This window comes from Alosa pseudoharengus, unplaced genomic scaffold (genome assembly GCF_046254945.1).
Source record: "Alosa pseudoharengus isolate Yale_2024_CS ecotype anadromous, Long Island Sound unplaced genomic scaffold, YU_APseudo_1.1 YU_APseudo_1.1_scf_24, whole genome shotgun sequence".
NCBI classification, from domain to species: domain Eukaryota; kingdom Metazoa; phylum Chordata; class Actinopteri; order Clupeiformes; family Clupeidae; genus Alosa; species Alosa pseudoharengus.
This window is the reverse complement of record NW_027468689.1, coordinates 24,192,658-24,210,168: the sequence shown is the minus strand read 5'-3', so window position 1 is coordinate 24,210,168 and position 17,511 is coordinate 24,192,658. Positions and strand designations below refer to the sequence as shown.

General features: G+C 48.0%; 1 protein-coding gene across 3 annotated transcripts in view; it reads right to left on the bottom strand.

The window, feature by feature from the left end:
- Positions 1 to 17,511, bottom strand: part of r3hdm1 (R3H domain containing 1) — a 56,877-nt gene that overhangs the window by 9,796 nt on the left and 29,570 nt on the right. For 2 of the 3 annotated variants that reach the window (XM_076303536.1, XM_076303538.1), the window contains 13 exons: positions 15,244 to 15,379; positions 14,045 to 14,123; positions 13,893 to 13,952; positions 13,585 to 13,725; positions 13,230 to 13,338; positions 12,953 to 13,048; positions 12,517 to 12,545; positions 12,239 to 12,298; positions 11,023 to 11,240; positions 6,234 to 6,385; positions 5,465 to 5,569; positions 3,800 to 4,063; positions 2,793 to 2,913 (listed from right to left, as the gene is read on the bottom strand). In XM_076303536.1, coding sequence (XP_076159651.1) covers positions 2,793 to 2,913; positions 3,800 to 4,063; positions 5,465 to 5,569; positions 6,234 to 6,385; positions 11,023 to 11,240; positions 12,239 to 12,298; positions 12,517 to 12,545; positions 12,953 to 13,048; positions 13,230 to 13,338; positions 13,585 to 13,725; positions 13,893 to 13,952; positions 14,045 to 14,123; positions 15,244 to 15,379 — 1,570 coding nt within the window. The remainder of the gene's footprint in view (positions 1 to 2,792; positions 2,914 to 3,799; positions 4,064 to 5,464; positions 5,570 to 6,233; positions 6,386 to 11,022; positions 11,241 to 12,238; positions 12,299 to 12,516; positions 12,546 to 12,952; positions 13,049 to 13,229; positions 13,339 to 13,584; positions 13,726 to 13,892; positions 13,953 to 14,044; positions 14,124 to 15,243; positions 15,380 to 17,511) is intronic. The other variant, XM_076303537.1, reaches the window with a different exon arrangement.

The window sequence follows — 17,511 nt, the reverse complement described above, 5'->3', positions numbered from 1 at the left end:
GAGAAGGACGACAAGACCACAATGTGATGGCGACATTCCAATCAGGACACCTTGTGGAGCTCTCATTGGCCTGCTTCTCAGGGTTCTTTGTACACTATGTGTGTGATCTGAACACTCCCCAGCCCTGTGTGTGTTTAAAACGAGCTGAACACTCCTCAGTCCTGCACATTTAAAACAATCTGAACATTCCCCAGTCCTGTGTGTGTTGAAAACGAGCTGAACACTCCCGATCTTGCTCCCCAGCTCTCCGTCTCGCTAACGGGCAGCAGAGAAAGGCAATTTGCAACGAGCATAGAGCTGTTCCCATGGAGACCTCAACCCCCCCGCCCACACAATGCGCGGGAGGCGATTATGCTCTCTGCACATTATGCAGTCAAACTATGTGTGAAGACCAAACAGCACTGCTCCATCCACCGCCTGAAGACATGAGCATTTCAGCACACACACACACACACACAAATCAATACATCCCATTTTTCACTGCATGCAAGCAGATCAATAAGGTTGTAAGAAACACCATCGTGACAAAAGAAACTGCATGTATAAACACAAACCTAACCCTGCAGAAGGGGGCTACGCTTAAAGCTCAAGTATCTGCGCATCGACCGGTACACATGATATGTTAACAGAACATCACGCAGCGTTAACGCTGCTGGAGCCGATTAGATGCAAAGTGGCGGAGTGTCAACATATACAGGGTTGATGAGAACCGCATTAATGGATAATGGACCTAGGCCTGATGGGTTAGTCAGTAAAGAGCTCGAGAGTGAGATATGCTGGTAGGCACATATCTGGACTGTTTAGTGTTGGTGGGTAAAGTAAAGTGTGAGCTGTTTGGAAGGTAAAAGGTTCAAGGGTGAGGTGTTTGGAAGTAAAAGGCTCAAGGGTGAGGTGTTTGGAAGTAAAAGACTCAACTGTGAGGTGTTTGGAAGGTAAAAGGCTTAACGGTGAGGTGTTTGGAAGGTAAAAGGCTCAAGGGTGAGGTGTTTGGTAGGTAAAAGGCTTAAGGGTGAGTTATTTGGATGGTAAAAGGCTGAAGTGTGAGGTGTTTGGTAGGTAAAGGCTGATGAACGATGCATTGATTGGTACAGGTTTGAAGGCATGAGGATTAGCTGGTAAAGGGAGGCCTCGTGTTGGTACAGGGTTGAGCGGTTCAGCATTGGCAGGAAAAGAGTTCTTGTGTCGGAGACGGCCACAGAGTTGAGCACAGGAGAGGAGGGAGGGGCGGAAAAAGAGACCGGTTCACTGTGAGAATGTTAAGGTATCTCAGACAGTGCCTCGGCCCCGCATTCTGCCACTCTACTTCAGGTCTTCGCACTCACACACACACACACACACACACACACACACAAACACACACACACACACACTCACATACATGACCATGACAATGTTAAGGTTTTTCATACAGTACTGTGGAATTCTATCACTCCATGTTAGCTGCTACTAACACACACACACACACACAATCAAGTTATGACCCCTAAATGTATACCACAACTCAAGTTTTTAACAACCCTTTCCTCTCTATTAAATAGCCATCTACAACAGGAGGAGCGGGGAAAAAAAAGAAGAAATCAAAATGAAGCGTGTGCCCATCTCAGTGAGTGGGAGCTCTTTCCCCGTGGTGTCGGGGAAGGCATTACTGCGCTGAAGGCAGGCGTTAGTGGAGTGGAGGAGGAAGTGGCGGAGGCAGAGAGAGGAGGTGAGGGCTGATTTAAGCGGAGGGAGAGAGCCGTGTTGGGTCGGGGTGATGGGGAGCAGTTACGGTTAAATCGCCCGTGCCCGAAGAGTGAGCGTCAGGGGACTGAGGCAACGAGCGGAGGCGACGAGCAAACCGCGCACGCACGTAGGCGTGCACACACATGCACACAAGCTCTCATCAGATCCATGCTCCCCTCGGGTGCACTCATTGTCCAATGCCTGCAATTCACTCTGAATATCCCCCAACATTATACAGCATCAAAACACAAAGAGGGGGAGGGAGAGAGAGAGAACAGAAGAGAGAGGGAGAGAGAGAGAGAGAGAGAGAGAGAGAGAGAGAGAGAGAGAAAGAGGGGGAGAGAGAGAGAGAGAGAGAGAGAGAAAATGGGAAAAGCCTGATTTCCACTTACACTAAAGGCCATTCATTTGATGGTTATATGCCATAATACCCTCATAGGGGAATACAAGCCAGAAGCTGCTCCGTCATTCTACCCTTAACTACCTCACTCACACCCTACAACATATGAGGGCAATCTTCTGCCCCTGTTCCAGTGGGGCAACCTGGGGGGGGGGGGGGGGGTGTGTGTGCATGTGTGTGTGTGTGTTACCTGTCTATTGAGGGTGCTGGGGTACAGGCTGGCTCTGAGGGCTGCTGTAGTGTAGGGGTGTGTGTGTGTGTGTTACCTGTCTGTTGAGGGTGCTGGGGCTGGCTCTGAGGGCTGCTGTAGTGTAAGGGTGTGTGTGTGTGTGTGTGTGTGTGTGTGTTACCTGTCTGTTGAGGGTGCTGGGGCTGGCTCGGAGGGCTGCTGTAGTGTAGGGGTGTGTGTGTGTGTGTGTGTGTTACCTGTCTGTTGAGGGTGCTGGGGCTGGCTCTGAGGGCTGCTGTAGTGTAAGGGTGTGTGTGTGTGTGTGTGTGTGTGTGTGTGTTACCTGTCTGTTGAGGGTGCTGGGGCTGGCTCGGAGGGCTGCTGTAGTGTAGGGGTGTATGTGTGTGTGTTACCTGTCTGTTGAGGGTGCTGGGGCTGGCTCGGAGGGCTGCTGTAGTGTAGGGGTGTGTGTGTGTGTGTGTGTGTGTGTGTGTGTGTTACCTGTCTGTTGAGGGTGCTGGGGCTGGCTCTGAGGGCTGCTGTAGTGTAGGGGTGTGACGGGCCGGTAGTGCTGTTGGCTGGAGTGTGGGTACTGCCCTGGAGCGCAGTAGCACGCAGTCATCTGGAGGAACACACACAGATATTAATACATGCACACATATACAAACACACACACAGATATTAATACATGCACACATATACAAACACATGCACAGATATGCCCATCAGAGCAGAGCTCTTCAGTGCTGCTTACTAGAGAGTGTATTTGTGTTTGTAAATGAACGTGTGAGGGGTGAGCTGCATCAATATAAATATGTGTGTGTGCGTTGGTGTGTAGATGGGCGTGCGGTGTGTGTGTGTGTGTGTGTTTGTGTGTGTGTGTGTGTGGCTGATCCAAGTGCTGTATGGACTGTGTGTGTGTGTGTGCAGCTGACCTGCCTGCTGCATGGGCTGTGTTTGTGTTTGTGTGTGTGTGTGTGTGTGTGTGTGTGTGTGTGTGTGTGTGTGTGTGTGTGTGTGTGTGTGTGTGTGTGTGTGTGTGTGTGTGCAGCTGACCTGCCTGCTGCATGGGCTGTGTTTGTGTGTGTGTGTGTGTGTGCGTGCGTGCAGCTGACCTACCTGCTGCATGGGCTGTGTTTGTGTGTATGTGTGTGTAGCTGACCTACCTGCTGCATGGGCTGTGTATGTGTGTGTGTGTGTGTGTGTGTGTGTGTGTGCAGCTGACCTACCTACTGCATGGGCTGTGTGTGTTGTGTGTGCAGCTGACCTACCTACTGCATGGGCTGTGTTTGTGTGTGTGTGTGTGTGTGTGTGTGTGTATGTGTGTGTAGCTGACCTACCTGCTGCATGGGCTGTGTGTGTGTGTATGTGTGTGTATGTGTGTGTGGCTGACCTACCTGCTGCTTGGGCTGTGTGTGTGTGTATGTGTGTGTGTGTGTGTGTGTGCAGCTGACCTACCTACTGCATGGGCTGTGTGTGTGTGTGTGTTGTGTGTGCAGCTGACCTACCTGCTGCATGGGCTGTGTCATGTAGCTCTGCTGCTGCATGACTGGTTGGTTGACGGGCGGCGGTGGTGGCGCGTGATTGGGCGGGTAGGCTGACGGGGGCGGGACTGGTTGTCCGGGCGGGCCAACCACGTAGCTGGGCTGCTGGGGCGCCTGCACCACCACGGAGGAGGGGTACATGGCAGTGTGCGGGTCGGGGCCCTCGCCCGAGGGCTGCCGCTGGACCATGCCCAGGTGGCTAAACTGGCAGCTCAAGCTATCCTGCGCCTGGACACCAGGGGGCGACAGAGAGGGGGTCAGTTTCATCAGGCAGTGGCGCTGTCTAGTAATACTTATTACTGCATATTACCGTTTATTACCTCATTAGCATTAATTACTATCAAAACCTCATGTGTACACAGTTACTGACTATACCAGTCTGTTAATGACCACAAAACATTCCATGTGTGCACGGTTACTGCCTATTACTGACCATCAGGGCTTATTACTGTTTATTACAGTCTAATAATAACTACAACATAAAGACTTGTGAGGGAGAATAAATACTGTAGTAGGCCGCATGGTGTCACATCCTACACGCAAGTCTAACAGATTATTGAATGGAAAATACATCCTAAATCTAGTCTAAGTCCTAAGTCTAAGTCGACTTAAATGGTTACTTGAAGGCATCTTATCCGTTACCTATGTTGGAGACGCTAAACGCCTAGATGGAGCCTAGAGTGTAACAGGCTGAATGTAGTGAATGGAAATTACATCCTTTCCTCTCTACCAGCTCCTGTATTGGGTCCTGTATAGGGTCCTATGTGCTTCGACGGCTAATAAAATAGGCCAACATCAAACACTACGCCTGGCCGAGGAACGTTTGGACACCTACATCAACCAACTCGCACCCTAACTGGGGGGGGGTTGTCTCTTGTGTTTCTATCCAGAGATGCTACCATCACAACATCTGTCGGCCAATTAATTATTTACGTCCATTTCCACACATACTAATGAGTGGTGGACTGGTTTAGATTGGGTAGAAACAGGTCGCAGGACTGCTCAAGTTTTAAGTCGCAAACTAGTCACTGACCCGATTCTGCCAGTTCTACAAACAGTATAAACTTTCAGAAAAGGGTCCGAGCACTGGAGAACTATATTACCTGTGAAATCACTGCCCAGCACTGCTTTAAGCATCCCTTATTATACCTTATGGTAAACACTGACTTTCTTAAAATACAATACTTGCGGAACGCCTGTACAGAGTCACTTCTGTGTCAAATGAAAGTAAAACTGTAACTAAGAATACAAACTTGTGGGTTAACTGCAGAGCCTGAGGATGGCTCATGGTTTAGTTTGTTTTAGACACTAAATGTCTGGACATGGAGGGGGGGGGGGGGCAGCGAGGAGTCGAACAAGAGCACAGAGAAAAAGAAGAGAAATGAGACAGGAGGAGCGCAGATGAGAGCACACAAGAGTGGGATAGAGAGAAAGAGGGAGAGAGAGAGAGAGAGAGAGAGAGGACAAACCGTGGAAGAGAGGAGGATGAAGAGTAGAAAGGAAGAGAAGTAGCAGAATGTGCAGAGAGCAGTAGAGTAACATGGCAAAGAGCAGAATAATACACCAAGTCAGGAAAAGGGAGATGAAGGAAAGATGCAGAGAGAGAGAGAAGGGAGAAGGGAGAAGTACCACGGTGTATTGTTGGTTAGGGGAGACAGGCAGGAGCTGAGGCTGGAAAGAGATGGTGGAGTACTGGACAGGCTGCGTCACCGTGGACTGGAGAGGACGCATGGGCTGGAGGAGGGAGAGAGAGAGAGAGAGAGAGAGAGAGAGAGAGAGATGGAGTGATAGAGAGGGAGGGAGAGAGGGAGATGAAAAGAGGAAGGTAGAAAGGGAGAGGAAGGGAGGGGGGTGGGGGTGAGAAGAGAGCAGGGTAAGGAGAGAAAGAAGAAAAGGGGGGTAATGGAAAGAGGAGAGAGATAGAGAGAAAGGAGAAAAGGAAAGAAAGGAAGGGGTAGAGGGAATGACGGAGGGAGAGAGAGAGAGAAGGCAGACATGAAGTAAAGAAGAACTCAGTAGAGGACGTGCGTCACAGCTGACCTCTGACCCAGAACATTAGAGCTGAAGGGGCCTAACACAAGCCCAGAGACAAGGGTCACTTTTACAGTAGGTAGAAAAAAAATGACAATTCCATCCCCCTTGGATGTGGTTATATCTTCATCGGTCATTTGCTGCACCGTTCTAAAATCAAAATAAGCAACCTAAACATGTGTGTGCTCCTTCATTTTGGTCACTTTTACAGTGTTTCAGCTGGCTGTCTGGCTCATCCAAGCTGAACAAACCGTTAGTTTTTCATAGCCATGCTTACACAGCCTTCCTTCCTTTACTTTCAAATGTGGCTCTGAGCCTTGGATTGGCTGGACTCAGCGTGGGTGAGCACATGATTGGCTGGACTCACCTGGCTGAGCACGTGATTGGTTGGCTGGTGTGGCACAGGTGGGGGAGGAGGCGGAGGAGGTGGGAGGGGCAGTGGCTGTTGGCCTCGCCCTTGTGAGGTCATGCTGGGGTTGTAGACCACCGCACTTCCGTCAGGATTAACGAATGGCTGGCCTACAGGGGGATACACATATCATTTGACCCAAATCCATACACATACACACAGAATCTAAATATACAGTGCATAAACATTCTGTAATTTTTCCACATGTACACAATCTTATTTACAAACATTTGCTCGCACACACACACGCAATGTTAAGATGTATCCAAAACCCATCATCACAATGTTTGTTCTGCACTTAACGTTGCTAAGTGGTTAAGGTCACAATGGTTCACTTTAAATAATGTGAAGAAACCCACATTACACATTATATCGTTTTCCGATTCACGCACAAACTTAATACATATCACAACTTCCCCTGGGCTCTAACCATGTATTCCAGTGTGACCAAACATTTTACTCCAAAACTTATACACTCCTATGATGACAAAATAGATGGTAAACTAATTAGTATTTGAAAGTTGCTGCTGTGCTGTGAAGGGGAAAAAAAGCTTTGAAAACTTGTCACGTCAAAACTCATACAACACATCCTCCTGTTATGTTTGAGTTTTCCTCAGATGCCATGTCACTGCTTTCCAGAGAAGTTGGTTAAGCAATATGGCGCTAGTGAGTGATTTTGATGGCAGATAGGTTGAGGTAATCACAACCATGGCTATATCTGCCACAATCACAAGTGCCATATTGTAATTTGTATAGCCTACTTGCTTGTCTATATGTCAGATGCTAAATTGAGCATTCACCCTCCCAGTGGGGATGTCCTGAAATATGAATGCATCTCGGCCAATCAGAAATTATTAAATAGTTCGACCGGACCTAACTATTGTATAAATATGAAGGCTACCTTGCTCTGGTCATATTCCAGGCTAACCATGCAGTCAACATTAGTAGCCAGGGTAAGTCGTGTTAGTTTGTTAAAAGAACACACTGACCACAAGAAGGACAGAGGAACAAGGAGAGGAAAGACACGAGAGAAGAGACCACCGTAACACTCACCACACACACACACACACACACACACACACACACACACACACACACAGGGTTGATAGCCAGGGGTTAAGACTGATCTCTAGTCCCGAGCTACAAGCCTTTCTACAGCGTGAGAGTGTGTATGTGTATGTGTGTGGTGGGGGGGTTGGGGGCTGTTATAGAAGACACTCCCACTATCTTTTCCTGATCAAGTGGTCATCCTGGTAGAGGCCTGGAGACCAGCATGGCAGAGACAGTGGGGGAATCTGCCCCCCCCCCCCCCCAACCCCCGCCTCCCTTCGTCACTCAACGGCACTCAGGGGGAGGACAGGTGCGGACAGGTGAGGCCACCCACCTGTATGCGGGTTGAACAGTATACTGCCGGGCGGGATCCCCGCAGCTTCGACAGGAAGTAGATAGTAGCTAGTGGTGTTAGAGGAAGAGTGTGGCGGCTGTTGCGGTGGCGGCAGCGCCCCCGGTGGCGGATGATGGTGGTGGTGGTGCCGGTGCCCGGTGCTGCGAGACGGCTCGTAGGCCACACAGCCTCCGCTGGAGGAGCTGACGGGCGGGTAGGAGGGTTGGGAGACCGGAGGAGGGGGGGCCACGGCTGTAGGGGGGGCCAGGGGGGCCCCCGAGGGACCAGCAGGGACCCGAGCCGCCGCGGCCGTCGCTGCTGCCGGAGGGAGATACAGCGGAACAGCCTGGGGGCGAGGGAGAGACCCCGTCGAGGAGCCTACACTACTAGACGACTCCGAACCTAGGGAGGGAGTAACCAGAAAGGGAGGGGTTCTTTATTTACCACTAGGGGGGCGATTTCAAGGGGGAGGAGGTGGATGATTGCTGACTTCACAACGACTAAAAAAATAAATTAAAAAAATCAGGCACAGATGGAGGCGTCGATGGAAGGGAGGGATCTGGGGCGGCCTGGAATTCATTGGCTATGTGCTTCAGGGACGGACATCAGGGCCTCAGCGCAGGCACGTGATTGTCAGTTGTTCATGATTGGCACTTCAGGGGCCTTTGATTGGCGATTGATCGGCGGGCGTCTTTAAGCGAGATGCATCGACATTCCTCTGGGTGAGTTCCAAACCGGTGGCATTCACTTGTCCAGGTGTTATGCTGATGAGGCCGACCTCGGGGGCCGAGCTCCATGAAAGGCGTCTGATTGAGCCAGGGTTCGATACGACTCCCTGTAGAGGGACTGGGGCCGAGCGGCTCTCCAAACCCCACCGGACTTCCTCAAGAGAAGAATGAGGGAGCGCAGAACTGCACCCATTAAAGGACTATGAAATATTAATGGACGGCTGAGGCCTCCTTTCTATTTCGTAAATGCCAACGCATTGATAACCAATGAATTCACGGCCCGTGCTGCTGATGAATAGGGATGGGGCTTTGTTTTCTTCTGACAGCCGTGTGGGATGGGGGGGAGAGGAAGCGAGACAGCGACGGGTGCTCTTAGCACAGACAGCATGCAGGGTGTGTGTGTTTGTGTGTTAATGTCATACAGACATGCAGGGGAGAGTGTGTGTGTGTGTGTGTGTTTGTTTGTGTGTATATTCATGGATGGCCTGACAGGCACGATAAGATGCAGAAATAGAGCAAAGGATAGAACTGAAAAGAGGGAGGAGTGGAGTTGAAGAAAGGGTCCAGTCATGCCTTCTCTCTGAAGGAGTGGACCCCAGATCTTACCACCATCACCACACAATTAAACAAAAAAATATATAAAATAAAAACACCAAAATAAAAATAAAAATCATTATAACTCAAACATCTAACATGGCGTACTTTAAAGCAAGGTAAGCTGATAGACATCATACTCAAACCAAATGCAGAGAAGAGGAGCAGTACTGTCCTGTCGTATTCTGTGCACTGCCATAGAAATGAGTTTCGCTTCTCAGCCAAACTGCCTTAGGAGCTTATTCACTCACAGTCAAACTGCATCGCTCTGACCTCCACGAGTCTTTGGGAATTCAGAAAAACAGGATGCAAATCTGCATTTGATTGAAGGGGTCCAGTAATAGTAGGGATGCTCCGATCAGCGTTTTTGGGGCCGATTACCGATCACTGAAATCAGTATCTGCCGATACCGATCACAGGATGGGTGCAGAGCTGTACACTAACTTTTTTTAAACGTTTTAAGCCAACAGTTATACATACCAATGAACCAGTTGCAAAGATTAAGAATGACTGTCAACATTTACAGGAAACAAATTTTAAAGAATATTAGTGCCTACTTTATTTTTGGTCTATATTATTTTTCTATATTTTGTTTTAATAATATCATGCATTGTCATATTTGCATTTAGCCTGTATATCAAGTATCCTGCAAAATGCAATTTATTAGTGAATCCATCTGTTGCAAATCCAAATGGTGATATATCTAACTCCATACTGCAGGCCTGCTACTTCTAAAACAAACAGCCCATTTCCCTTCCACAACTCAGCATAGCCTAATCAATTGTAAATGACCCCATAATAGTTTTTTTTGTTTTTTTAAATTAAGGCCATTTATCTGTTTATAAATAATATTCTTGATAATGTAGGCCTGACATTTGTTTATTAGTTCATGACCGAAGAGGCCTTATGCCTTTATGTAGTAAGGGGTGAGGGGATTTCATTTGAAACAGGCTATCGTGAGATTTTTTTGAGTCTACCAATATTCGTTCAGAGAAGAAAGTCCATTGTAACGTAACGGTGTGACAGCTTTAGCACCTGTATGAGGCGCTAACGTAATGGTGTCGTTATTAAGATGTAGCCTACTTGATGTGAAAGGCAATTAAACGGTGAGAACGTCAGCAGTAAAGTCTACGCCACTAGCCTACAATACAGGGATCCTTACATTCATCTGCATTGATGGGGGTAATAATGTTACTTTCATTTTCCTAACTTTTAAGCTATTTGGGGTAGACAAGCATGAATAGAAGTCATCAGTGGCGTTCTACCTTTGAAGAAAATGGGAATATGATGCTGCTATGAGGCTGCTTTTGTCCCTGTTCGCTACACCTATAACATTATATTTTGCATATTCCAGCCAATCCCTTAACTGGACTAAAAGGCATATTACAGACCTTGAATTTGATAACTAGCAACTAAGAAACTTCAGGTAAAGTAACACGAAACTGCTAACGTTGAGGTGCATGTAGTCTAGGTTTCAGGCCTTCAGAGTGTGCTCCGATCAAACTATTATGAGTGAACATCGACAGCCGATCGATCGGAGCATCCCTAAGTAACAGAATGGCTTACAAGCTCTGGTATCTGGAACAGGTGCTTCAGCATGCTGTTTTTTCTCTTTCATACACACACAAACACACACACACACACAACCACTGGATGGGGAGGGGACAGCTCAATGCCTGAGCATACATGACTGATCATGCAAGCATTTACGCAAGTTTTCAGTTTTGAGATCTTTTGTTGTGATGAACACTCTGATGTGTGTGAGTGTGTACATGTCACATGCTTGACTTATCAGCTAATATATATGCGGTTATGGGACCAATCATTTTAATCAATTATATTAAGCACATGTCTATCCGTGCAAGTAAATGCATCTTTATATGTAAGCCTTTAAGCTTGTACATGTTTTAGTATGGATATACATGACTTATATAAGCCATGCCATTCGGTATAACCAAGTGTGTGTGCCTACTTAGGAGTGTTCTGATACCCACATGATTACCTGTACTGTGTGTGTGTGTGTGTGTGTGTCCACGCTTGCCTGTTTTGGAGAGGCGTCCGGCGCTCTTGCTGCTGCCGGAGCTGTCCCCGCGGATGAGCACGGAGATGCCGCTGAAGCTGCTGGCCTTGGTCATGGCTGGCTTGAGGTTGCGGTGCGAGCTGTCCGAGTCCGTGCTGCTCCACGGTCGCGGGTCGCCGTACTTCGGCTCGTTCTCAGAGCTGCTCTGGCGACTGTTCGCCGAGCGCCCATCTCTCAACCTGGATGCACGGACACACACACACAAACAAATTAAATGTATGCCGTGTGCGTGTGTGTGTGTGAGACTATTTACAGAGCGCCCATCCCTCAACCTGAACGCACAGACAAACACACACTTAATTTACATTAATTAATTTAGCAGATGCTTTTATCCAAAGCGATCACCAGAAAGAGAACAACATCCCAACTACAGTGCAGAGAGTCCTTAGCTGGGAATTAACACTGCACCTGTCAATACTAGTACTAGAGGCTAAGAGTGCCGACATTAATATGTAGTATTGTCAAGTATTAGTCAAAGTGTGGTAGGAGTACACACACACACACAAATGTTTGTATTATATTGATGTTGATAATTGCGGTATGACCCAAAAGCTGAGGCCACAAACCTGGAGTTTTCCTTCATCATAAAAACAAATCAATTTGAAGTTCATTCGTAGCTTATGCATACACTCCCACCTCACAGAACACTACCCAGTCCACTTTCATTTATAGCACTGACAGAGCAGCATGAATTAATAACAACATTAACAGGGCGTAATATTTGCCAGCAGCGAGTGTTTGTCATCATCCCCCTCCGCTGGCCTTAAACGGCCCTGTGCTGGACACGACCGGCTCTGCATGAGCAGCTCAGTGGCAGTGAAACAGACCCACGGCGCTCAAGGCGCACACAGGCACTGAATAAGTCATCAGACACACACACATACCACCCACCTGAGTATCCGACAGACACACACACCTGAGTATCTGACAGACACACACACACACACACAGACTGACACACACACACACACCTGAGTATCTGACACACACACACACACACACACACACCTGAGTATCTGACAGACACACACACACACACACACAGACTGACACACACACACACACACACACCTGAGTATCTGACAGACACACACACACACACAGACTGACACACACACACACACACGAGTATCTGACACACACACACACACACACACACACACACACACACACACACCTGAATATCTGCCTCCGCTGCTGGGTGCTGATGCCTGTCACCGTCTCGTCTTCCTGGATCCTGCAGTCAGGAGGTTAACCGTCAACATCCATTATTCACACACACACACACACAGGAGTACTCAGACATTACTGAAACATTACAGTATTGCTATGGTTAGATGTCAGCACTACTGCAACAACGCGGTAGGATGCTGGGAAAGGCTGGCACAGGGTGTTCTAGTCCTAGATCCACGCTGTGCTAGAGGGGCTGGATCATAAGTGGAGTAGAGCACTCACCTTTTCTCTAGCTGAAAATGATCTTGGCCCTAGACGAAAACAAAGAACACCACAAATCAAAATACTTATTGGATTTTTGTTTGGATAAGACATATTTTCAGTCATATTTTTATTTGCACTCAGGTCTCTCTTATTAGATTTCATCTCAATGGGATTTACCTGATTAAATAAAGAATTATTATTATTATAATTATTATGATGCTCGCATCATCTCATCACACCCTTGAGGTGTAAAGTGTAGGTGTTAACACCTGGCTGGTGGGGGATGAGGTGGGAGTAATCTATCACCAGCTACTCTGAACATTGCTGAGTATACTGCTTGTGTCGTTACGCTCCGTGTGTATTCCCATAATTAAATTCCCATCGATGCTGATGGTCTCGTATGACTGCAGCGCACACTGTGTAATTGGTAATAATGCGGCGTTGGTTGGCTCACGTCTTGTGCAAATATTCGATCCCGCGCCCGTTGGTACTCCTCCTCGCGTTCCTCAATAGACTTGCTCCGCCGGTCGTCTTTCAGGCGCATTCGCATCTGCAACAACATTGGCAGCTTAGCAACACTGCGCTTAGCAACAGGACGCAGCGGGTGGTAAAGAAGTGAGTGTGTGTGTGTGTGTATTTCTGTGTGTGCATGTGTGAAAAAGAGCATGTGTGTGTACCCACATGCATAAATATGTGTATGTGTGTGTGATTTCGTTCGGAGGCAAACCCACCGAGCCATCATCTCGGTCCAGGCTGGAGTTATCCCGCTTCAAGATGTAGCGCTTCTGGAAGTCATCGGTCTTGTCGTCTTTGATATGTTCTGAGAACTTCTGATCCGGTCTAGAGGGGGCACAAGTCAAGTCAACAAATGCAGTGCGTGTTGAAAACCACACCCTACAGCATCATTTAGGAATGCCCGCATCCAGTCACGCCCCATACACTTAGCTAGAAGTCAACTTTTACAGAAGCAACTCAACTTTATTGAGTTAATACTACTCAAAGTTAGTCCAACGCTGTATTAAAAAAACGTAAGTTGATGAAGTGAAAGGAGATACTGCAGTTAAACCCGAGCCGAACTGAACTCACATTCTTGTATTGCTAGTTTTGTTGATGATGACTGATTTCCCCGTTTGATCGACGTTGTGGTCGAGGCCGAAGTATGCGGCCACTCGGTGTAACAACATCCGGTGGTAGGAGGTCATGGGTGGGAACTTTCTCTTCTGGCTTCTGGACACACACACAGAGAAAGAGAGAGAAACACACACACTTAGATGGATATACGGAGCGGTCAATATTTCCTGAAACCAGAGTTCCAGATGATCACTGTGGATTAAAGGGTCCTCATTACCTGCACTAACTGTGCCTTATAAAGAAAAGGCAACAGAGGTACTCACTCATTATTGCTTATGAAGTCCAGAATGTCTTGCTCCAACTTAAGCAGCATCATCCTATCCCTGTAGACATTTGCTTCAATTAGCAATCGCATTAGCTTGTGTGTGTCTGTGTCTGTGTCTGTGTTTCATCATGGAAGAAAATGAGCACCTACCGGGGATTGTTTTTTAACGTGTTTACTAAGAACTCGTGAAGATCGATGCCTGTAGAGTCTGTGTACTCTTGGCTGGAATCTGAGACACAGACAACAAGTCCGAGGATGGATAGATAGAGAGAGAGAGAGAGAGAGAGAGAGAGAGACAGAGAGAAAGAGAGAGAGAGAGAGAGAGAGAGAAAGATGTGATTAAAAAAAGACAGGTGCAGACATGAAGGTGTACAATGAACAGGGAGAAGGGCAGTGAAGCAGACAGGCAGAAGGGAGAGAGAGAGAGAGAGAGAGAGAGAGAGAGAGAGAGAGAGAGAGAGAGAGAGAGAGAGAGAGAGAGAGAGAGAGAGAGAGAGAGATAAAAGAAGGGAGAAAGAAAAACACAGACAAAAGGCTTGGTTAACGTAAGGCATACATTTGCAGGCACTGACAGATTTTGCCGTCACCACCTCCAGATTGTGGGGGTGGGTTATGTGTGTGTGTGTGTGTGTGTGTGTGTGTGTGTGTGTGTGTGTGTGTGGGGGGGGGGGGGGGTGTTGGGGGGGTATGAGAAGGGGGTGGGTGAAAGACAGCAGCACTCTCTCCATCTGCCTGAGTGGGTGTATGAGCTCTACATCACAGCACTCAGCATTCTGCCTCACCACACACACTCTCTCTCTCTCTTCTCTCACATACACACACTCTCTCCACCTTTTCCCATTTCTTTAGTTCCACTCTTCCCTCCTGCCCTCTCTCTCTCTCTCCATCATTCTCCATTCTCTCTCTCCTGCTGCCGCTCCTCCATCGTCATTTCCTCCTCTTCTCTTCCCTCCACCTCCTCTCCTCTCTACAGACTACCTGTGTGTGTGTGTGTGTGTGCATTTTATATATAAATATAAAACCACACTGCACTCCAGCATCCTTTCTTAATTAAAGGATTAACATTAACTGCACTTAGTTATAGGAGAGCCTGTTTGCATGTACCACTGCTTGCGCACCTGTGTATGTGTTACTTCCCTTCCCCAGACTGAACCTCCATACTAAAAAAAAAAAACTCAAAAAAAAAAAAAAACACACTCCCACACAATCACATGCATACTCCTATGCACACACACACACACAGGGATTATATGGAGAAACACACAAACAGGTGACTATGCATGTTCACACAAAACTAGTTACTACTAAACTCTCTCAACTCTGTAGGACACACACACACACACACACACCTCTAGACAGCATCTTTCGTGGCATTTTGTCGGATCTCTCCATTGTCTTCTCCGAGCTCTTCTCCTTGTCCTCCTCATCCTTGACCGGCGGCTCCTCTCTCTCGAACGACTGGGACAGCTGGATGTGGATCTGATCCTGCGCCGCGGAGACAAAGACAAAGGGACAAGGAGCCCAGTCGTCAATAGCAACATCTGTGATTACCATGGAAACACAGAACATGGCTGCCATTGAGGGCGACAAGTGGAATCCTCACCTAATTTTAATCTCTTTTCACTAGCTGGGGAGTTAATTAAAAGATATTACAAGCGGGGTTTACACGCTTAGCTGTGCAAACAAGCCAATGTGCCTGGCCCGCTTCGCTTCTTTAAGCTCTTAAGGGTTTATTACTGAAAAGCTGCCTTCACTTCCAATACGGCTTACGGGGAAAACACTCTGCACTGCCTATACCGATAAGCTTGCGAATGCAAACACTTTGGCAATTAATCTACAGGATTACTACCTCCTCCAACACCCCCCCCCCACACACACACACACACACAACCACAACATTCCGACTCCCACCATTTGCCTTGCAAAACATCCTCCAAAAAACCCCCTAAACACATTTCTCAGAGAACTAAAGAAAAACAATTTACAAAGATAAAGATGAGCTAACGAGAAAAACAAATAAGTCTTTTTTTTCCCCCTTTCGTCTTTCCCTCCGGGAGCTGCAGAGAGGGTACATAGTGGGCGCCTAGTGAACAGGGAGGCTGTATGTGTGTGTATGTGTGTGTGTGTGTCTAGCGAACGTCCTGGCAGTTTGTACATTTTGAGGATGCATAAATTCCGTCTGCAAACAGTTGGGGAATAAACTTTTCACCTTTCAACAGGAAACACACACAAATAACTTCACAGTGGCAACGCAAATTGACCTGCATTGGCACAGAACATCTTGTTCTTAGTCTATTTAATTTCTGTTTGTGTTGTTTTTATTTAACGAAGTCAGGCTTTATACGTCTTTTCCGACGTGGTTCCTTCCTACCCACACATCTCCATTCGGCCTTTGGCTCTGGAGAAGCGGGCAGTGGCACAGCTGAGGGCTCTCTCCGAGCTGGCATGGGACACGCAACCCCTCTGCCATGTGGCTTCGGTGCCAACCGGCTGCCAACTGTTCCGACAGCAGCAAGACTCAGGAGCCCGTCCAGCCCAGATTTGGGCGCTGATGGGAAGGATTCGCTCTGGATCAGCGCAGAACGCGCGATCGGAACCACAAACAGCTGAGGCCAGGCGCTGGGAGGCTGGCGCCGCCAAACGGCATGCGGACCACCAGACGGGCAGCACGCGGACCACCAGACGGGCTGTGCCAAAGCAGGCAGGCCTGGCTTAACGGCCTCTTAACCAGGGCAGGGCTGGGAGGGGGAAACAGGGAGGCTGAGGCTTTGTGTGTGTGTGTGTGTGTGTGTGTGTGTGTGTGTGTGTGTGTGTGTGTGTGTGTGTGTGTGTATGTGTGTGTGTCAGGGCTCAGGGGCAGCTGCAAGAGTGTTTACATTACCCTGGCCCATGTCTCAGTCTACCTCCCTCCTTCTCCCCTCCCTTCTCTCTTGCTCTCTTTTCTCCCTCCCTCCCTCTCTTTCTCTCTCCTTCCCTCCCTCCCCCCCCTCTCTCTCTCTCTCTCTCTCCCTCCCTCCCTGTCACGCTGGGTGAAGCGCAACAGAAACAGAGAGGGTGAAAAACCCAAGGTGGGATTAGAGAGGCTCCACAAGGAGGAAAAACAAAAACAAAGAAAGACAGCGGAGAAAAATGCCAGACGGAAGAAAAAGAGAGAGAAGCGAGCGGTTCCCTCCCTTCCTCTCTCTCTCTCTCTCTCTCTGGACAGCTCTCCTCTGTGGACACTATAAATAGAGGGTTTTTTTCTTCTCCTTTCTTGCCCGGAGGGAGGAAATCTCATTCACTCGTTCAAGGACATAAATCTGATTAAAAACGTCTCCTGGCCTTGCTCTCCGACAACACATTCTGTAGGCCTTTCAGGAGGTGGAAGTGGCCCATTACCAAAGCTCACGGCAATGAAAAGGGAGAGAGAGAGGGAGAGAGTGTAAGTGAGTGGAGAAAGAAAGAGTGAGAGCGAGAAAGACAGAAACAACGACAGAGGAAGAAAGAAAGACAAAGAATGAATGAAGAAATGAATGAAAGAAAGGAAGAAAGAAAGTGTGTGTGTGTGAGAGGTAAAAAAAAAAAAGAGTTGTCGAGTCCTTTGATGAACGAGGAGTGAAAGCTGCAGAACGAACACT